Source organism: Globicephala melas, chromosome 19, assembly GCF_963455315.2.
Source record: "Globicephala melas chromosome 19, mGloMel1.2, whole genome shotgun sequence".
Lineage (NCBI taxonomy): Eukaryota > Metazoa > Chordata > Mammalia > Artiodactyla > Delphinidae > Globicephala > Globicephala melas.
In genome coordinates, this window is record NC_083332.1 from 44,308,425 (window position 1) to 44,331,218 (window position 22,794).

A 22,794-nucleotide genomic window follows, 5' to 3' on the forward strand; every position below is an offset into this window, starting at 1 on the left:
AAACCAAATACTATGTGTTGGAAAGAAGAAGGAAAGCCTTCTCTGGATAACAGAAGAGATTTTCTCCATTTGAATTTCTGACTCTCTTTCTTTAGGAATGATTGTGAACAGCCTCTCTCTGTGCTACCACAACAAACTCATCTTAGCCCCTATGGTTCGGGTAGGGACTCTCCCAATGCGGCTGCTGGCCCTGGACTATGGAGCGGACATTGTGTACTGTGAGGTAAGGGGCTCCTGATCTTCCCGGAGAGCTCTTCCACAGGTGCAGCCTCCCCATCTGTGGGTGGGAGCGGTCAGGAGTCAGAGGAGGCAGAATGGGCTCTCCCTTCACAGGTGCTCACTGAAGGCAGCAGAACACAAACACGCAGGAGTCCTGTGAGCCCTGCTGAGGACCAGGAGCCTGGGCAGCACGGAGGCATTGTGGGACACCTGGGCCAGGTGGCTAGATGAGCATCGTGTCAGGTCACTGCTGTGGCCCCCATAGGAGTTAATACACATTCAGTACATGAATGAGTGAACTCAAGATCAGGAAGAGGAGGAAAAGGACCAGATTCAGGCCAGGGAAGCTGGATGGGGTTGCTTTTGGGAACCATAGGATTTTCTGGTGGTAGTAGCTAGTGGACCAGCTACTGGCCGGCTGCTGTGGAGAATATTAAGACTTGAGACCCAGGTTTAGAAAGCATCTTCTAGGAAAAATAGAGTTACAGGAGTAGCTGATATTGGGTAGGGACTGGGAGCAGTGGTTCTCAGTTGGGCATGCATCAGAATTATCTGGGCAGCTTCCCCCGCAATCCCCAATCCTGATATGTCCCTCTAGTTGGTGTGAGAGGTTAGAGAAACTACCCCAGTGCTTCTGATATTTCCATCTTTAAGAGCCACCAGCGGTGGGGTGAGGACTGTGGCTATAAAAGGGAAACACAGGGAATCCTTGTGGTGGTAGAACTATTCTGTGTCAACATCCTGGTTGCGATATTGTACTATGGTTTTGCAAGATGTTACCATGAGGAGAAATTGGGCAATGGGTACATAGAATCTCACATTCTTACAATTGCATGTGAACCTCCAATTATCTCAAAATAAAAAGTTTAATTGAAAAGAAAGCCACTGGTGTAGGGTCTTCCCTGGTAGTCCAGTGGTTAAGACTTTGCGCTCCCAATGCAGGGGGCCCGGGTTCAATCCCTGGTCGGTGAACTAGATCCCACATGCATGCCGCAACTAAGAGTTCGCATGCTAAACTAAGAAGCCTGCATGCCACAACTAAGAGCCCGCATGCCGCAGCTAAACATACCGCATGCTGCAACTAAACACACCGAAACGAAGATCCCGCATGCCGCAAATGAGACCTGGTGCAGCCAAAATAAATAAATAAATATTAAAGAAAAAAAGTTTAATTGAAAAGAAAGACACTGGTGTAGGGACTTCCCTGGTGGTCCAGTGGGTAAGACTCCGCACTCCCAATGCAGGGGGCCTGGGTTTGATCCCTGGTCAGGGAACTAGATCCCGCAGGCATGCCACAACTAAGAGTCTGCATGCCTCAACTAAGAAGCCTGCATGCTGCAATGAAGATCCCGTGTGCCGCAGCTAAGACCCAGTGCATCCAAAATAAATAAATAAAAAAATAATAAATAAATTTTGAAAAAGAAAATTACCTGATTAGGGGACAGCTGTGGCACATAGATGTGAACACTTGAGGGGTTAATGGATTGAGGAGTAAGCAGCAAAATGAGGAAGTAGAAATAAGTCTGCTGACTACCCCCCAGAAATTCAAGAGGTGAAGGGAGGAAGTGTATAGCTGGAGGTGAAGGAAGATGGGTGAATGGAGTTGTTTGTTGGTAACTTGCTTGTTTGTAGCGTAGGAAGAAGGGCTTAACAATGAGGGGAGGCCTGAAGATTTGGGGCATTAGGGGGATTTGTAGGGCCAGGTCTTGGAGGGGACAGGATTCTTGACGAGGTGGTAGGACCTGCCTTCCACTGAGATAGGGCAAGGAGGAGAGGGTGAAGATGATGAAAGGGAGGGAAACTGAGGGGTGTTGCCTGAGAGACTTGTTTTACAAGATGTAGGAAGTCAGTCTTCTGTTGGAAATGAGGGTGGCAAGTGTGGGCTAGGGACCTGAGGAAAGGAAGTGAAGGTGTTTTGGTCCTATTCCCATGGGGAATGGGCACTGGGAGATGTGCCTGGCAGGCAGGTGTGCACAGTGATACTGGTTTGCAGCTTTATAGGAAGGAGAGCTTGAGAAGCCTGGCAGGGGGATGCCCATGGCAGGGATTGGCATGCCAGTATCTACAGCAGGGCAGGGGCAGAGGCATCTAGGGTGCTGACAAGGTGAAATGGGAAGGAGGGAGTGTGTGTTGTCCAAAGGTGGGAGTCAGAAAGGGATTTTCCAGAGTTTAGGGTCACAGAGACCCAAGACCTGACTTTTAAGTGGTTTGTCGAGGTAGAGGTGAGGAGGTCCCAAACATGTGAAATGGGCTGTTAGTGTACATCCATAAATCTTCCAGGCTGCCAGAACATGCCTACGGCAGGGAGGAGCCTGTTCCCAGGGGCCAGTCCCAGAGGAATGTGGTAGTGTGCTGAGCATATTCATCTGGTCACTCAACCCTTGAGCCTACACTCTGGCCCCAGGGTGGTCAGCCATGGGATAGGTATAGCCTTTCCTGGCCAGCACTCTCCTTGGCCTCCAGAAAAAACCTCTTGGATTTGGAAGGGGTTGGGAGGAGGAACTATGATGAATCAGGGACTCAGATTCTGAGGTCTTGGGAACCAAAAAGATGAAATCCGAGAGAACAGCTGTTACCTTTCATTACTTGTGATTCTCCTCTACCCCAGGACAGAGGGTGCATGATAGTTCTTCATCCACTTAGTCCATGTTTACCAATAGGGTTCTGTGGGATGACTCAGACTCAAGGATGAAGCCCCCTGCTTCCTCCCTGCTGCCCCAACTCCATCTCTGTCCAGCTGTAGCCCCCGCATGGTTGCTTCAAGGCCCGGGATGTATAGTGTCCCTCTTCTCTGTACCTGTGCTTCGCATACTGTCTCCATCAATTATTTGCTTAGTCTGATGACCCTTCATGTCCCTACTCTCCCTAATCTTGTGCTGTCACGAAAAGTAAGGGTGGGTCCATTGAGTGCTAACCCTTTATTTTCAGATTCATTTATGTCTCTGCGGTGGCCATCCTGCTGGTTTCTTCTCTTAGACCAAGTGGTGGTAAAGCCTTCAGGCCTTTAAAGCATCAGCTCACCTGGGCTCAAACTTATTCTGGGGCAAGATTCTGAGGGTTGCTAAAATTGAGGAAAAGGCAGTAGTGCCTCCATTGACATATTCAGCCTCCTTGGCCTTCACTTTTGCTATGCGAGCAGCATTTTTCTGGGACCCCAGAGGGTGGAGTTGTATTCACCTGGAGATACTGTGGAGTGAAACACCAGGATGGAAGTGAGTGAGTGTATGACAGCACGGTGTCTGCTCTAGACAGCCACTATATGTTTATAGCCCTGGGGGAATCAGTCTGTGATGAGGTCACGGAAGCTGGGTAGTGAGAAACAGAGCTGACCCGCAGATTCCGGATGCTTCATCAGCTGCTTTGTTGAGAATTCTTAGGGTTGTTTTCAAGCACTTGGGAAGTCATGGTCCCAGGATTTATGCGGTGACTTCAGAATGTGACTCTCCTAATTGGTCAAAGCTTGGTTTTCCTCATGATTGTGACTAATCCATTCTTCCAGGGCTCTTCTTGAGTTTGGAGCAGAGTAAATACTGATTAAAACCCTTTGTATGTTTGATGAGCACTTGCTCTGGGAGAGTCAATATAGCTTATGAACAAATTAAGGGGCCTCTGCCAGAAGAGACCTAGGCCCTTTACCCAGACCTAGCTGCTGTGGAGCAGAGGCCGGTGGGCAGGCCAACTGGCCCCTGCCTGTGGTGAGTGGGTCTCTGGGAACTGGGCCCTGAGTACTGGGAAAGGCACAGCATGGCGCCTGGTGCCCCCTGGTGGACCCAGAGTTGCTCTGCAGGCCAGCTGTGTAGATGAACTTACTATGTTCCCCTGAGGTGACCCATCTGTGGGTTAGATCGTCAAACCACACCATCCACCTCTCAGGACCTCGTGTAGGACCTAGGGCATACCAGGCATACAGGCATCTCCTTAAAACGCCTGCAGAACCCTCAGCAGTTGGAGGTGAAGAAAGGATGAACCAGCTCAGCAAAGGTTAAGGGAGCAGTAGTCTGATTCCCCACCAAGGTCTGCCCTATTGACGGAGTTTTCTAGGGGTTCATCAGATGTCACTTAACTATTCCTTTTTTTAAAAAATTTATTTATTTTATTTGTTTTATTTTTGGCTGCGTTGGGTCTTCATTGCTGTGTGCGGGCTTTCTCTAGTTGTGGAGAGTGGGGGCTACTCTTCATTGTGGTGCATGGGCTTCCCATTGCGGTGGCTTCTCTTGTTGCGGAGCACGGGCTCTAGGCACGCGGGCTTCAGTATTTGTGCCTCGTGGGTTCTGGAGCGCAGGCTTAGTAGCTGTGGCTCACGGGCTTAGTTGATTCGTGGCATGTGGGATCTTCCTGGACCAGGGCTCGAACCCGTGTCCCCTGCACTGGCAGGTGGATTCTTAACCACTGCGCCACCAGGGAAGCCCCCTATTCCTTTTTATAAGAACAATGGATGGACAGACCATGGATTGTCATACTGAGTGAAGTAAATCAGACAGAGAAAGACAAATATCATATGATATCACTTATATGTGGAATCTAAAAAAATGGTACAAATGGACTTATTTACAAAACAGAAATAGAGTCACAGATGTACAAAACAAATTTATGGTTACCTGGGGGAAAGAGAGGGGGATAAATTGAGAGATTGGGATTGACATATACACACTACTATTTATAAAATAGATAACTAATAAGAACCTACTGTATAGCACAGGGAACTCTACTCAATACTCTGTAATGACCTATATGTGAAAAGAATCTAAAAAATAGTGGGTATATGTATATGTATAACTGATTCACTTTGCTGTACAGCAGAAACTAACACAACATTGTAAATCAACTACACTCAAATAAAAATTAAATAAAAACAAAAAACCAAAAACAACAGGACTCCAGTGGCCCAGACGTGAGAGGACACCTACCTTTTAATAGGCAGGATGAAGGGAGAAGGCAATATTCTTAAGAGACTATGATTACCAAAATGGGTACTTAAATTTTTTTGTGTGGCAAAAAACACATAACAAATTTTACCATATTAACCGTTTTTAAGTGTACAGTTCAGTAGTTGTGAAACAGATCTCTAGAACTTTTTCATCTTGCAAAACTGAAACTCTATGCCCATTAAACAACAACTCCCCTCCCCACAGCCCCTGGTAACCACCGTTCTACTTTCTGTTTCTATGAATTTGAATACTTTAGCTACCTTTTATGTAAGTGGAAATATGCAATATTTGTCTTTTTGTGACTGGCTTATTTCACTTAGCATAATATCCTCAAGGTTCATCCATGTTGTACTATGTAACAGGATTTCTTTCCATTTTTAGGCTGAATAATATCATATTATGTAATATGTATACTACCTTTTGCTTATCCATTCATCTGTCGATGGACATTTGGGTTGCTTCTATCTCTTGGCTATTTTGAATAGTGTTGTGAATGTAGGTGTGCAGATACTCCTTTGAGATCCAGCTTTCAATTCTTTGGGATATATATATATATATGTGTGTGTATATATATATATATATATATATATATATATATATATATATATATATATGTATGTATATATACCCAGAAGTAGGATACTTTCATTTTTTGAGGAACTTCCATACTGTTTTCCCTGTCTTTTGCGCCATTTTACAATCCCACCAGCAGTCCACAATTTCTAAAATCTTTGCCAACACTTGCTATTTTCTCTTTTTTTTGATAGTACCCATGCTAATGGGTATGAAGTGATAGCTCATTGTGGTTTTGATTTGCATTTCTCTGAAGATTAGTGTTGTTGAGCATGTTTTTATATGCTTCTTGGCCATCAGTATATCTTTTTTTTTTTAACATCTTTATTGGAGTATAATTGCTTTACAATGGTGTGTTAGTTTCTGCTGTATAACAAAGTGAATCAGCTATATGTATACATATATCCCCATATCTCCTCCCTCTTGTGTCTCCCTCCCACCCTCCCTATCCCACCCCTCTAGGTGGTCACAAAGCACTGAGCTGATCTCCCTGTGCTATGCAGCTGCTTCCCACTAGCTAGCTATTTTACATTTGGTAGTGTATATATATGTCAATGCCACTCTCTCACTTCTTCCCAGCTTACCCTTCCCCCTCCCTGTGTCCTCAAGTCCATTCTCTACGCCTGCGTCTTTATTCCTGTCCTGCCCCTAGGGTCATCAGACCATTTTTTTTTTAGATTCCATATATATATTTTAGCCATGGTATTTGTTTTTCTCTCTCTGACTTCACTCTGTATGACAGACTCTAGGTCCATCCACCTCACTATAGATAACTCAATTTTGTTTCTTTTTATGCTATGCCTATTTTTAAATTGAGTTATTTGTCTTTTTATTCTAAGAGTTGTAAGAGTTCTTTATATATTCTGGATACTAGACCTTTATCAGATATATGATTTGCAAATATTTTCTCCCATTCTGTGGATCGTCTTTTCCACTTTATTTTTTTTAAAAGACTTTAGTTTTATTTTTTAAAATTTTATTTAAGTATAGTTGATTCACTTTGTTTTTTTTTTGTGTGTGTGGCTGCATTGGTTCTTCGTTGCAGTGTGTGGGCCTCCCACTGTGGCAGCTTTTCTTGTTGTGGAGCATGGGCTCTAGGTGCACGGGCCTCAGCAGTTGTGGTGCGTGGGCTCAGCAGTTCTGTGGCATGTGGGATCTCCCCGGACCAGGGATAGAACCCATGTCCCCTTTGTTGGCAGGTGGATTCTCAACCACTGCACCACCAGGGAAGTCCCTGATTCAATTTATTGATAGTATCCTTTGATGCAAAATTTTTTTGTATCAATGCAAAAATTTTTAATTTTAATGAAGTCCAATTTACCTAATTTTTTCCTTTGTTGTTTGTGCTTTTGGTATCATCTCTAAGAAATTATTGCTTAATCTAAGGCCACAAAGATTTATACTTAGATTTTCTTCTATGAATTTTATAGTTTTGGCTCTTACACTTAGGTCTTGGATGCATTTTGAGTTAATTTTTTTTTTAGTTAATTTTTGTGTACATTATGAGGTAGGGATCAAAATTCATTTTCTTGCATGTAGATATCCAGTTGTCCCAGCACCTGTTAAAAAGACAGTTCTTTCCCCAATAAATTGTCTTGATACTCTTGTCAAAAATCAGTTGGTCATAGATGTTTTGGTTTGTATCTGGACTCTCAAATCTATTCCATTGGTCTATGTGTCTATCCTTATGCCAGTACCATACATCTTGATTATTATAGTTTGCTAGTGGGTTTTGAGATTAGGAAGTGTGAATCCTCCAACTTTATTCTTCTATTTCAAGATTGTTTTGTCTATTCTAGGTTCCATATGAATTTTAGGATCATCTTGTCAATTTCTGCAAAAATGGCAGCTAGGATTCTGATGGGGTTTGTGTTGAATCTACAGATCAGTTTGGGGAATATTGCTATCTTAACAATATTAAATCTTCCAGTCGTTGAACATGATATATCTTTTTTTAAAAATAATATTTATTTATTTATGTAGTTGACTGTGCCGGGTCTTAGTGCGGCACAGGGGATCTTCATTGTGGCATCCGGGATCTTTAATTGTGGCATGCAGGATCTAGTTGCCTGACTAGGGATCGAACCCGGGCCCCCTGCATTGGGAGCGTGGAGTCTTAACCACTGTACCACCAGGGAAGTCCGGATATCTTTTCATTTATTTAAATCTCCTTTAATTTCTTTAAACAATATGTTATAGTTTTTAGTGAATCACCTCCTTGGTTTCTGGCTGTCATTGTTTCTCATGAAAAATCAGTTGTTAGTCTTATTGAGAATCCCTTGTACATGGTAAGTCACTTCTCTCTTGCTGCTTTCAAGATTATCTCTTTGTCTTTGATTTTCAGCTGTTTGATTGTGATGTGTCTACGTGTGGATCTCTTTTAAGTTTATTCTACTTGGAGTTTGTTGAGTTTCTTGGATGTGTAGATTAATATTTTTCATCAAATTTGGGAAATTTTCTGCCATTATTTCTTCAAATATTTATTCTATCCCTTCTCTCCTTTTGCAACTCCCATTATTCATTTTGGCAGTGATTTTTTTTTTTTGAGTGGGCAGTCACACAGTTTGTCAATCTGAGTTTATTTGTGTTTCTGAAAACAGAGATATACCAAAGATTCTTTAACCAAACTGGAGGTTAAAAGACTATGAAGATAGGTCAGAGATGGGGATGGAAAGGTAGAATGGAGAGACACTGATGATAAGCAAGATCAGCTCAGATAGAGAAAGCAAGCCAAGTGGAATGGAGGAGATGAAGGCAGCAGGATGTAATAGGAACATAACATGTGACAGACAAGGAAGAATAAGCCCGTATATAATAAGGCAGTTTAAAATTAAATGCTGTTCAAACATTGGGTAGCCATATGAATAAAAAGTGACTTAGAAAGGGCCTTAATTTTCAGGTAAGTTAAAAAGCAAATTAGTTTTAAAAGGAAGAGAAAAACGAATCAAAATTATATGCTTTTTCTTAAATAAATTTATTCATTTATTTTTGGCTGCATTGGGTCTTCGTTGCTGCACACGGGCTTTTCTCTAGTTGTGGCGAGCGGGGGCCACTCTTCATTGTGGTGCGTGGGGTTATTGCTGTGGCTTCTCTTGTTGCGGAGCATGGGCTCTAGGCACGTGGGCTGCAGTAGTTGTGGCACATGGCTCAGTAGTTGTGGTTCGTGGGCTCTAGAGCACAGGCTTAGTAGTTGTGGCACACAGGCTTAGTTGCTCCGCGGCATGTGGGATCTTCCCGGACCAGGGCTCAAACCCATGTCTCCTGCATTGGCAGGTGGATTCGTAACCACTGTACCACCAGGGGAACCCTATAATTATATTCTTAACTGTGATGGAGATAGATTTGGGAACTAGAAGGCATTGTTTGTGGCAAAATTGGAGTTGTCTCTTCTATAGAAATAAAATGATATGTATGATAAAAATTGAGGAAGTAATATTGATAAAGGAAAAATATTTGTGATAATTGAGACAGAAAAATAACATCCAATTTGACAAAAGATAGTTTTTTTTCTGCACAACTTGTATAGATGTAAAAGGCAGTTTGGTAGGAAGATGCCTGGATGATACACTCTACCACGTGGAAAAACAATGTTTGTTTTCACCAATTAAGGAAATGCAGTGAAAAAAAACCTGTGATGTTCTACTCTATAACCAAAGAGCTAACTAAAATGAATAAAATTGGTAAACAATAGTGTTGGTGTGTGGGTGAGCAGGCACATGTGTGGTTTTATTGATGACAATTTAATTTCTCCACTTAACAACCAGGTGAGCATCTGCTTGCATGTAAGGCATTGAAGTGGCTCCAGCAGATGTTCAGTGAGCACTAGCAACGTGCTAGGTGCTAGTGATGCAAAGATGAATGAGACTGTGTCCAGGTCCCAAAGTCTCTTTCAGTGTAGTGGGGAGACAGAAAAGAAAATAAGACCATTCAAGGGCCATTTTGCCTCGACTCCTCCTCCTGGGGCCCTGAGGAGGACCTGGTCAGCGTCCTCAAAGCCCACCTTTATGTGAAGCGAGAACCTTCCTCAGGGCGTTTGTTGTCTAATGGTAAAGGTATGACAGGTGCATCTGTAACTAGCATACAAAGAGGAAGTGGTCAGGCTGTGAAGGTAGACTGGGCAGGGGGTTTGAGGAATCCCAAGGAGGACAAGTTACTGCTGGCAGGGGTGGGGGCCCAGCAAGGTTTTGCCTCACTTTCCCCTGCTTGTTCTTAGCCGAAGCTCAGCCTGGCTGCAAACCTTCTTTTTATAAGCACAGGCCACTCAGTGCTGCCCACTTGTCCACCTGCTTTCTTGCCTGCCCCTGCAACCAGGATCACTGCCTACAGAGGCTCTGTGTTGGGGTCTGTCCGTCCCTTGGGACACCACACTGATTCTTGGGGCTTGGATGCCAACCGTGCATCCATACTGCTTGGTGGTGGTGATTTGTGTGGTCAGGCCTGGTGAGTGTCAGATACTTGATGACCTGGATGCAGCATAGAGAGAATAGCCACAGAAATACCTAGAGCATGCTTTTTTTTTTTAAATTCTTTTAAAATATATATATTATTTATTTATTTATTTGGTCGCACCAGGTCTTAGTTGTGGCAGGCGGGCTCCTTAGTTGTGGCTTGCCGGGCCCCCTGCATTGGGAGCTTGAGTCTTAACCACTGCGCCACCAGGGAAGTCCCATAAAGCATGTATTAACCTGGATGGTGGATATGCTGGGGGGAGCCCCATGGATGCCATAGGACACCTTTGGCCACTTTAGCCCTAAATGCTCCCATGAGGGAGCAAAGGCCATTGTGCTCACTTGGCTGGGGTTGTGACTTGCTGAGGCTTATAGGGAGTCAGTATGGCGATGAGTTCCAGGGCTGAGTTTCTTTCTATCTTCTTCTGGTCTCCCAGAACCCCTGGGCAGGAGCTTCTGGGCAGTGTGACAGGTTCCTGGCTCTTCAGATCTGTCTTCCACATCTATTGAAATGATCACTGAACAAAGCAGAGCAGCCTTGTCTCCCACCAAGAGGTAGAGAATGTCAACCCTTTAGGAGACTTGAATTTCCTTTTGTTTTTTATGATCCTGGTTTTGAAGAACTCCCTTTTTCCTTTCTTTCCTTAGTCTTTGAATATCTCCAGAGCTGAGGAGCTCACCCCTTTCATTTCCACATAGTGTGACCCAGGTTGAATAGGGGTTTTAGACTTTTCTTTCCGGTGTCAATCTCAAATCTTCCTCCCTGTGCTTCTGTTCATTGGCCCCACTTTTGTCCTTAGACGTTTCCTGGGAGCCCTTCATCTTTCCATTTGCATATGGATGAGGTGGGAGGTTCTTTGAGAGGATGGGCTAGAGCTGAGACTAGTAGGTGAGAAAAGTCCAGGTGTCCACATCCTAGGCTATTGTCTGATCTCTGATTCCCTGAGTGGCTCAATCCTTCTAGGCCCGAGACTCTGCAAGGTCCCTGGGAAGAGCAGCTGATGGAGGGGAGCTCACTTAGGCCCATGCTTGCCATGCTTGGTTGGGGAGGACAGCACTACATGTCCCCAAAGCCATGATTTGATGTTGGTAGTAGGGTGACAGGCAAAGTAGCCCCCATCAGGTGTGTGATGAAGGTCTTCCCCACTATGCCCAGGACCTATGTGTCCAGGACTGACATGTGCCCTCTGATTCCTCTGCAGGAGCTGATTGACCTCAAGATGCTTCAGTGCAAGAGAGTTGTCAATGGTGAGTGCAGCTGTGGTCCCAGGACTGTGTGTGTGCCCAGTCATGCCCAAACTGTGCTACCACTGCCCTTGCCTGTCAGTTACCTCCAGGGTGCTCCTTACCTGTGTAATTTTGTGGATCACATGCTCTCTTTTTTTTAAAGATACATTGATTATAAGCCAATTTTTAAAAAAGTAATTAATTAATTAATTTTTGGCTGCCTTGGGTCTTCATTGCTGAGCATGGGCTTCCTCTAGTTGCAGCGAGTGGGGGCTACTCTTCGTTGCAGCGCGCAGGCTTCTCATTGAGGTGGCTTCTCTTGTTGCAGAGCACAGGCTCTAGGCGCACAGGCTTCAGTAGTTGCAGCATGTGGGCTCAGTAGTTGTGGCACACGGGCTTAGTTGCTCCGCAGCATGTGGGATCTTCCTGGACCAGGGCGTGAACCCATGTCCCCTGCATTGGCAGGTGTATTCTTAACCACTGCGCCACCAGGGAAGTCCCCACACGCTCTCTTGAGAGTAGTCACTGCTCTCCAGAGACCATGACAAATAGCCAGATGTGAAACAGGCTGAGAATGCCTTCTACCCACAGGCTTGCTGACATATAAATCACCAGGTTTCATAGTACAGGAGGGACCTTTGGGGTCAGGATGGCTTCAGCACTGATCCTGGCTCTGCCTCTCGCTAACTGTGACCTTGGGCAAGTCACTTGACCTCTCTGCCTCAGTTCCTTTAGCTGTAAAAGGAAAATTATAATCCCTGCTTTACTTAAATTACAGGGTTGGAGTGAGGATCAAATAAGATAAAGGACATGTAAGACCTTTGCAAATGGAAGTGGTTGTGCTGAGTTGTGGTTTTGCTTATACTTTATTGATGAGGCTGATTCTGCTTTGATGAGAGTTGTAGTATTGTTTGAGGTTTTTGAAAAGTATACACGCTTGTGAAATCTTAATATAAGTTCACTAGAACTTTTGTCAATTTTGTCTTTTGTTTTAGATTTATATTTTCTTTGTGTTATGAAAAATTCAGTGTTATAGATGTATATAACCTAAAAAATGAAAATCCCCCATAATCCCATACTTGAAGAGTAATCACAAGGAGAATTAACATGTACTTTTTACACATTTCATAAAGTGTGTGTATAAAAATATGACATGTTTATATATACTCTCTTCCCTATACACACACACACTTGGGATCATGATACACGTTTTGCCACTTACTTTTCTCTTCTTTTTTTTGGCCGCACTGCGTGGTACACGGGATCCTAGTTCCCTGACCAGGGATTGAACCCATGCCCCCTGCAGTGGAAGCGCAGAGTCCCAACCAGTGGACTGCCCTGGAAGTCCCTGCCACTTACTTTTCTATTAGGACATTTTCCCATGTCAATACCTATAGATGACTGTGCCAGAATTGATTTCGCCAGTGCTTTAACAGGGGTTTCAATATTTTGATGTTAAACAGAAAAGCATAGTATAAACACACTCAGTTTTTGTCGTTCTTCTCACAGACTGCTTACTGTCATTCATGAGAAGTCTCTGCTGTTGGTGATCACTTCGATTACCTCTCCCAACATGTCAGTGCCGTTACCCCACCTTTTTAACCTTCTAATCTGTTTGTTGCTGGGATGATAATAACAGCTTCCCTTTATGGAAGTGCTTTACGTGCATTAAAGATCCCATTTATTTCTCAGAATACCCTTTGAGATAGGCATATTCTCCCATCTGCCACATTGGACCCTTCCATGTGATAGTCATCTTTGAAAGCTAATAATGTTAGGACCTATTGTAGAACTTCATTATGAAAAGCATGAGAGATTCTTGTTGTTTGCAATAGTTATGTTCTATAAAGTTGCTAAGAACACCAAATTAGCGAATACAGAACCATTGTTCCTAGGGGAAATACAGAGTTAGGTTCCTGTAAGCCTCTGGTCACGCTCTTTCATTATGTATTTCAGATCAATATATAACCTTGTTTTATGTGTCTTTCTGTTTAAAGACACATTATTTAACATATACTGTTAATTCATTAACATCGAACTCACAACCAACAGCACTATGATTTCATGCCTGAATAAAGCTTGTCTAACACATGTATTTTCTCCGTAAGGCACACCACAACTTTCTTATGCTTAGGAACACTAGATAGCACTTCAGCAGTATGATTGGGGCCATTTTAAACATTGAGATCACCAACAAAAAGCACAAAAATGCAAAAAAAAAAGTGGCATTAAATATACCACCATAAAGACACTTGTTTGCAGGATGAGAGCTGAAACAAGAAGGCAGAATGTTGCCTTGTTTGACCTCAGCTGGGAATGTGTGCATTGGTGACAGAAATTTTTTGCAGTCTGTGAATGACCATGAAAACACCACAAGTGTTGATTTGGGGGTTACAAATAAATTTAGCAAGCAGGCAAATTTGCAAATACACAACTGCAAATAATGAGGATTAACTGTAATATCGTAAGTCTCCACTCACAGTACCTAGCACATGATAGATAAGTAATTAAGGACAGCAACTTTGCTGAACTTCAGAGTGACATCTTCTGGGAAAATTTGGGCAAAATCTGAAGCAAAAAGATAAGGTTCCTCTTATCTTTGTACATCTTTTTTTTCAATGTTAAAAACATTGTGAAATGTCATTTGCAGCAACGTGGGTGGGCCAAGAGATTGTCATACTAAGTGAAGTAAGTCAGACAGAGAAAGACAAATATCATATGTTATCACTTATATGATATCACTTATATGTGGAATCTAAAAAAATGATACAAATGAACTTATTTACCAAACAGAAATAGAGTCACAGATGTAGAAAACACTTATGGTTACCAGGGGGGAAAGGGGTGGGGGAGGGATAAATTGGGAGATCGGGATTGACGTAGACACACTACTATATATAAAATAGATAACTAATAAGGACCTACTGTATAGCACAGGAAACTCTACTTAGTACTCTGTAGTGACCTATATGGGAAAAGAATCTAAAAAAAGAGTGGATGTATGTATATGTATAACTGATTTACTTTGCTGTACAGCAGAAACTAACACAACATTGTAAACCGACTATACTCCAATAAAATTTTCTTAAAGAAATGTAAAGTACAGATGATTCCAAAGATTCATGAGGTCACTTCTAGCTGAGCAGAAAAATTTCTTCTAAAAAAGGTCATTTCTGGGTTTATAGACTGAAGGAAATGTGGGAAAAAACTCAATTATATATGAGAAAGATATTCACAATATATTGTATCTTGTATTATTTTGAGGGTTCCATAATAAAGTAAACATTGCAGAAAGAAGGAATCCAGAGCAATGAATAATTCATTAAAAAATCTTTTTCTCAAAAAAAAAACTGCAAAATGTAAACACCATGCAGAGAAAGTGCATAAAACACAGCACACGGTTTAATAAATAACTGTAAAGCGAGGGACCATGTAACTCACCATCCTTAGGTCAGGGAATAGACCATCATCAACACCTCAGAAGTCTCCCACGTATACCCTGATTTCTCTCAAGTATAGTGTACTTCTAGCATCCCGTTTTTCCCTTCAAGGTGATACTTTTGTTGTGTTTTCTTCCAGGGGTTAGGTGAGGTTGAACCTGCTTCTTCACTGAGTGGCCCTGTGTGTTTGTCTTTTCTTGCAGAGGCGCTCAGCACAGTCGACTTTGTTGCTCCTGACGACCGAGTAGTCTTCCGCACCTGCGAAAGAGAGCAGAGCAGGGTCGTCTTCCAGATGGTACCATATCCCGGGACAGAGCACATTTCCCGTCTCATGCCTTGTGCCGGGCCAGTGTTACACGCCTGGGCTCCATTGCACAGTGGCCTTCCGTCTTCCTGAAGACCCTGCTTTAAATGGTTTTCAGAGATCTGCTCATGAGCGATTACACTGTTGGAGATGGTTTAAGCTATTAGCAGTCTGTTACGTGCCTCCAGTCTCAAGTTTAATTTAATTTAATTTAATTTCCTTCATTGTAGGGACTGTCTATTTGGCATGACTTGTATATTTTTATTCCCTAGCATTGGTTGTTCAGATCATGGTCTTTGTTTTGTGTAATCTGTATATATTTCCCATAAAAAGAAATTAAGTTTCTTGAAGAGTAGTTAAGATTTGTGTTAGGATTGTAGTGATTCTCTAGTTCTCTTCTCTCACTTTGGGCATTTCTTGGTATTTTTTCAGAAATACTTCCTGAATGATGTTTAGGTTTGTAAAAAATTGATAACAATGAGTAGCCTTACGATAAAGCAAATATAGCAAAATGTTAATTGTAGAATCTAAGTGGTGGGTATATGAATGTTCACTATAAAATTTTTCCAACTTTTTTGTATGTTTGAAAGTATTCCCAGCATTGATGACATTTTCTCAGCCTTCCAGGTCCACTTTGGGCCTCCAACAGTGAGCTAGTCCCGTGGGCTAGCTGTTTGAGAGAATGCCAGCTGGACTTCACTTGCTGATGTGTGTGTGTGTCTGTGTGTGTGCATAGCGTGCCTGAGTGTGTTTGTCTATGCATATGGACCTGTATCAGGGCAGTGGTTGATATAGCCTCTTGTGTTCCCAGGGGACTTCAGACGCAGAGCGAGCTCTTGCTGTGGCCAGGCTCGTGTAAGTTCTTCCCTGTTTGGTACTGTCTTTGCTTCTCTTGTGGGCTGTGAGGTCTTACTGTTCCTGGGGACTTTGGCGGTGACCACCCTCCTGATTCCTAGTCCACTACTTTCTGTTTCCAGGTTAAAAGCCTCAGGTTCCCTTCTCTATTTGTTGCATCCAAGGGCTGCCCTGGGACTCACGTGAACGCACTGTGTCTGGGCTCCAGAGAACCTCTGGGTGGGAGCCTATTTTTTAGTGTTTATTTGTGAGATTTCCTTTGCAGAGACTCTCATGACTATGAACTCTGAGGTTTTAAATCTCATGAAGTGTAGGTAAGACTTACTGTTTCCTAAATTAATGAAGGCAGGAGAGTAATGTGGTTAAGGAGAGGGGCTTTAGACTTAGACCTGGGTTGGAATTCTGGCTTTGCTACCTGCTGACTGTGTAACCTTAGGTAAGTTACTTAACCTCATTGAGAACTTAGTTTCCTCATGTATAAAATGATACCAATAGTACCACCTCCCTCTGGTGTTATAGGGAAAGGTAAATGAAATGATGCATGTAAATGTCTTTGCAGTATGTGGCACGTAGTGAGTGTTTAGTAAGTTGTTAGCTATTGTTATTAATTACAACAAGGGTGAGAAGGAGCTTGGGCAGTCGTTGCTGCTGGTCACAGACTGGTAACTGTGTATGTAGCAGATGATGAGGAAAGGGTCCTTTCTACATCTGAGACTTGTTTGGAGGAAGCCAGCTGTGCAGCCTAGCACGCAAAGACAGTCCTCCACTTCCTCCAGAACCAGTGCTCTGGGAAAGGGCTTTTGTGCTTATGTCACTTTTGTGCATTATGGCTTTCACTACCCAGTTAGAACTGGAACTCTGGGATGGAGTGCAGTGTGGCTGTCATTCGATATTCGAGTTATCTGATACAACTCAGAACTAGCAAAATCCTCTACAACTAGCCCTTCCTACATGTGTGAGCACGTTATGTTCTTCCTCTGGAGCTCTACCCAGGAGGAGAGGCGGTTGCACATTTTAGAGACAGGATTTTTCAGCTTCTGTCTCTGAGGGTTGGTGTGTTTTAGAGGGCCAGGGAACATTAAGAATTTCATGAGCACAGATGCATACCTTTGACTTTATGTCCTACCCTCAAGTTGAATATTTATTATCTTTCCTCCTTCATGTTTTTCCAGAGAAAATGATGTGGCTGGTATCGACGTCAACATGGGCTGTCCTAAAGAGTATTCCACCAAGGTAAACTGATTTTGTTATACTCTTCACAAATATAGGGTGCAGATTAAAGGAGACTGACAAGAGGTGACGACTAAGTACAGTACCTGAGTCTGGACTAGATCCTGTACTAATGGGCAAAATGCTCAAAAGGATATTATTAGATCAACTGGCAAAATTGGAATATAGACCATGGTAGGTTAGCTAAAAATACTGTATCAGTGAAAATATATGAAGTTGATAACTTCTGTGGTTATGTAAGAATATCCATATTCTTAGAAAATACACACTGAAATACTTAGGGGTCAAGGGCTATGATATATGTAATTACCCTCAAATGGTTCAGGAAAAATTTTCAATGTGCACACAAACATATACATATATACATAAATAAATACACACACACACACACACAGCACTTGTGCCCAAGTAATAAAACAAATGATGTAAATGTTAAAAGAAAGAATAGTGTGAACAGGGCTTTGTTTTTTCATGAATAAAAATAGAGGATGCAATACATGTGTCCCCACTGTCATATCAGAAGAGACCAGACAGGACTGCTATGAGCTCAGAGAAAGCAGCAGAAGGGCAGCCCTTAAACTCAGGATCCTGTGGGGAAATGTAGTCCTTGATGAGGAGGTTTGGGACTCTGCAGGCAGAGGGAGTGGCACAAGCAGGGACCCAGAGGCCATTGTGAAGTAGAGGCAGGGAACCTTGATTTGACCAGAGGGTTGGGAAGTGGGTAGTGAAGAGGAAGCAGAGGAACACAGGATTGAAAATCTTGGTTGGGACCAGATTAGCTGAACTTTGATTTTAAATGCTTCTGATCTTTTTCGAACAGAGAAGGCTTGTGATCAGAAACTTAGTTTCTTCCCCCAGGGGAAACCAATGTTACTAGTTGCTTGTGTGTCTTTCCAAATATATTCTATAAATAGAAATACTAATCTGAAAGCCATGTGTCTAGTGTATTCAAGTGGAAAGAGGCCAGAGGTCAGGATACAGATGTCGGAGATGAGTGTTTTGGGTCCACAGGAGAGACCAGGGATGGAGACAAGAGAAGCCAAATTGGAGCAGACTTTGATAGGATTTGGCTGGCAAATGATTGGACTGGGAGTGGGAGGCAGAGTGAGTGGTGGGGGTAGAGGGAGGAAAGACTGGCAGCCAGTCAGAAGAGATACCTCCCAGTGTGCCGTACCAGTACATGCCAGCTGAATATCTGCTCTCTTCTCATGGTTCAAAAACCGAAGTCATATTAAAAAAATTAATTGAATAGTTTTCCCTCCTTCTAAGGAGGGAGAGTTCTTACTCTTTATCCTTTTGAACCTTTAAGATTTTTAATATGTTGCCTATTCTAAAAAGCAAGTTAAGAAGTTAAACAGAAAGGGAGGAAGGAAGGAAATACCAATTGGAAAAGCCATTGTTGTCGAAGGGGCAGTGAGACTGGATTTTAGATCCTGTGATTCAACAAGGAAGGGCTGAATCATGTGTTAGATGAAGAACAGACGGAGTCAGGGTGAGTGGCCAGGGCTTCCTGAAGGCCTGTAAGGTTTGTATCTGGAGGTAGCCCAGGGCTAGTAGCTCTGTTCTTTTAGTTCTCCTCTGAAATGCAGGCTCAGTCTGCGCTGGTTCTCTCTGGTTCTAATGTGTAGTTCTTAAACATGAAATTAAACTGTAATAACTGAATTTAAACCTTCTGAGCACATTCCTTGAGCATTCATTAGTACGTAGTCTATATACTTGACAGCATATATTTATTGGATTTGTTTTTCTCCCCTTCACCTCACTCTTAATGGGTTCAGATTTTTAACATTCTCCCCTGCTCCACTTATTAAAGTAATTCATACCATTGCCCAGGACTTGGATAATGCAGAAAAGTACAAAAAAGAACAATAAAATCACCAGTAATCACACCGTTAAGAGACAGCCCCTGGTGTTAATGCTGAGATTTAAGTGACTCCAGGGGTTGTTGCTTCCATTAGCTAGGGCTTTTGTTAGAGTTTGACATTGGTCTGGGTGCTCAGGAGTGGGCCGGCCATTGTTGCTGGCAGGGGATCAGGGCCTGGACAAGGTTTGGAGGTTGTGTGCCTCTGAGTGGCTTTGCTGGCGGAGGTGGTATCCAAGCAAGTGACGGTAGGATAGGAAGAAGTCGCATTTGATCTCATTTCAAAGGAAGAATGACCCATTGTTTTTTTAAGGGCTTGGCAGATGGTGGGGTTTAGTTTATTAAGGCACTGAGACCCTGGGTAGGAAGTGGGCAGTCCTGAAAAATGATTTTTTAGAACCCACTTCTAGATAGATCTGTGGGTCTTGCTAAGGGGATCAGAGTGCTGGCTCTTAGAATTCATCAAACTGATCCCTGATGTTGTGGGCACAGGCGATTGCCAGTGGACCTTGGTTCCTTGGAGGCAAGTGCTGGGGTACTGCCAGGTTGCCATACCACAGGGAGGAGCCACCCTCCTCCAGCTGTAAGAGCCCCTCTGTGTGCTTTTCCTTAGGGAGGAATGGGAGCTGCCCTGCTATCAGATCCTGACAAGATTGAGAAGGTAAGTCCTGCATGAGTGAAAGCAGAGGTCCTTAAACATGCCTATGAACTAGAGTTGCCTGGAACACCTCCCCTACCCTTCCCCCAAATTTAGAGAATCAGTCACTCCACCTGGGGTCTGGAAATTTTTTCAAAGGCTTTCCAGTGACTTTGACATATAGCCAGGTTCAGAAACCCCTGAGCCAGCCTGCAGTAGCCTTGGAGTTCCTTAAAAGCCCAGGGCTAGGGACATGTCAGTAGAGAGGCAGGGGTCCTGAGGGACTCATTTAGAGCCACTTCTGTATTGCCTCTCTCCCTTCTGAGAAGATCATGAGAGCATATGCCAGGCTACCTGTGGGTGGTGGGCAGGCTCAGTGGCTGTGTGTGTCAGGATGTAGGGGATTGGCCTCTCCCTGGGGGCTTGATGAGAGCATCAATGGGTGCCCTGCACACTGATAGAGTCCACCATCAGTATGAGAGCAGGCCAGGCCAGGGCCATACAAGGTAAGCTGAAGTTAGTCTCCTCTGATCTCCTTCCCTTGGTGATTCTGGTGGCCAGGTTTATGAGGCCTTAAGGTCAGGTTGATGTTTGCCACCAGTGTTGTGAGCTGCCAGTACATGTGGGAGTGACATCTTCTGCCATACCACATGCACCTTTTACTTTCCTCTCGCAGTTCACCAGCTTTCTCCTTGCTGCTCCCCTTAGCTCCTTTGATTTCCTTTTCATTCTCCATCCCCACTTCCACCTCTGGGCTTTAAGCCTCCTAGTGCCTCCCATAGGCTAGAGCAACTTGGGATAAGGCACCACCATTAAGAGCTGCCACTGCTGTGTCAGCAGCTCAACCCTGTTATTCTTCCAGCCCTACTGTGTCTGGGATCTAGGAAAATTCGTGTGTTTATGGGCTAGGTGCCTCCTCATTTTTCCCGTGTGTGGACAGGCACAGGTAATGACCTCCAGTCAGACACCTCTATGCAGGCTGGAGTGGACGTGGACTACTGTGGATTCCACACTTAGGGAAGGGGCCTCAGTAGCGGGTGGTTTGCTTCACAGCACATACATACAGGCATTTCTGTTATCCTCTGGCGTCCTGGCTTCTCCCACCCATGCTGTTGGCTCTGTCCTCGCTACTGCCCTTCTTTGGGCACATTTCACACGTGAGGCAGCAGAGTTAACACTACCCCTCAGAAGCTCAGTTCATTTCGTTAATTCTCTGGTTGGCAGGGTGGTCGGTTGAGCCAGGTCGGGCTAGTGGACCGGGTTTGCCTTGTGAAAGAGAGGATGCAGGCTTCCACAGTAAAGCCAAATGAGACTCAGGAAGAGTGGGATGGATTAGATTCAGGCTCAAATTGTGCTGGCAAACTGGGTGAGCTGGATGAGAGCTTTGTAGGTCCTTCCAGGCTTGGTGTTTTAGGTCCATGGTTCCATCTGTGGGAACATCTCAGGACCACCTTAGAGATTTTTTCAAAATAAGACTGCTTGTTTGGGGGCGATGAAAGTTTTTGGAAATAGATAGTGGTGATGGTTGTATGACATCTTGAGCTAATGCCACTAAATTATACACTTAGAAATGGTTAAGACAGACAATTGTATGTTATATATGTTTTACCACAATAATAATTTTTTAAAAAGGATGCTATCTATTGAGAATTCTGCATATTCTTGGGGTAGACAGAGGCAGGGAGAGGGTATCAGTCTTTTGAAAAAGCTTCCCAGGTGACTCTGGTGTACCCTCCCTGGATTAAGAACCTCAGTTTAAGACTCTATATCAGTAATAGCCTCTCTCTGACCCCTGCCCCACATTCCCTGGGCCGCCGGCTGCTCAGGGCATCCCCTTGTGTGCACTGCACTTGGGCCATGGCTAACAATCAGCAGGGCCAGGACTTGAGCTCAGTTCTCACTGATTCCCAGGCCTGTGCTTTCCTGTCCTCCTCCCTGCCCCCTCCCCAACAACCAGGGGAGCCAAAGTCTGCTTTTCCTGAGTCAACCAGTGGATCTGGGGAGATGTGCCCAGATACGGGCCCGTCTCAGGTCCTTTTCCCCCACAGACTTTTCACGCCACAGAGACATGGGGTGTGGCTTGGATCTGGGAGAGTTGGGTCCAGGAGAGGTTCTGCTAGAGTCTGACCAAAAGACAGACTCTATTTGCCCTTTCCTCTCAGTGTGACTTTTGCAAAGGGCTAGGACTTTTCGTTACTAATTTCCTTCCTGGTCCTGAACATGCACGTGAAATGAACAGAAAATGAACTGAAGAAGGTGCTTAGAGTTGCTTGGATAAAATACACCAAGAGGAAGTTCTGCAAAACAGAGAACTGGGTCAAACCAGCTGATGTTGCTTAAATCACCAGACATCAGAGGATTCTGAGTCAGCACTTGCAAAGGAACCCTCCGGAGATTTTATTGTCAGCTTGAAGGACAGGACTAGAGTGGGAAATTTTATTGTGTATCTTGATGGATCTGGCAGTCCCTCTTCCTCCCTTAAAGGGTAGGTGCCCCTTTAAGCCCTGCCAGAGTCACCCTAGGACCTCAGGCCCAGTCAGCCTCCTGGGGCAGCACCTGGGGACTGTTCCTTCCTGTCAGTCTCTGGCAGTTGTGCCTGGGCCAGCAGGCCCTGTCTTGCCCATGATCTGTCCTATCAGTCCAAGCTCTTGGTCTAATGTCTCCTGGAGGGGCCTGCCTTAGCCTGTCCCTGAGAGAAAGGCCTCCTTTACTGGTTCTTGTGACCCGGCTCTCTGCTGCCCCCACCTGTCTAGAACCAGACTGGCAGCTGCTGCCTGGATGTCCCCTCTGCTCTGCTGGACAGGGATCCAGTTTCTTGGAAGAGGGCTCTTGGCATCACCTTCCCCCTAGCTTGCCTCGCCCAAAATTTTTGATGAGGGAAGAAGATAAAGATAGCAAGGTCACAGACATGCAGTGTCATTTACACCTTTCTTGATGTCTGACTCTTTGTCTGGACTTGCTACTTCCCTGACACTTTCCTGTGTGACTTTCTTGATCTTTATTTGGAGTCCTTTGCAATTACTGTGCAAAATAAACACTTTAAAATATGTTGACTATGCTGTCTTTTCCTTT

The 22,794-nt window shown here is 44.0% G+C and overlaps 1 protein-coding gene across 4 annotated transcripts in view; it reads left to right on the plus strand.

Annotated features, from left to right (window-relative positions):
- The window catches only part of DUS2 (dihydrouridine synthase 2), a 41,232-nt gene that overhangs the window by 6,763 nt on the left and 11,675 nt on the right, over positions 1 to 22,794 (plus strand). For all 4 annotated transcript variants that reach the window (XM_060289344.1, XM_060289346.2, XM_030863585.3 and 1 more), the window contains 6 exons: positions 96 to 223; positions 11,371 to 11,416; positions 15,039 to 15,130; positions 15,951 to 15,994; positions 17,167 to 17,227; positions 19,699 to 19,746. In XM_060289344.1, coding sequence (XP_060145327.1) covers positions 98 to 223; positions 11,371 to 11,416; positions 15,039 to 15,130; positions 15,951 to 15,994; positions 17,167 to 17,227; positions 19,699 to 19,746 — 417 coding nt within the window. In that variant the 5' untranslated portion in view covers positions 96 to 97. The remainder of the gene's footprint in view (positions 1 to 95; positions 224 to 11,370; positions 11,417 to 15,038; positions 15,131 to 15,950; positions 15,995 to 17,166; positions 17,228 to 19,698; positions 19,747 to 22,794) is intronic.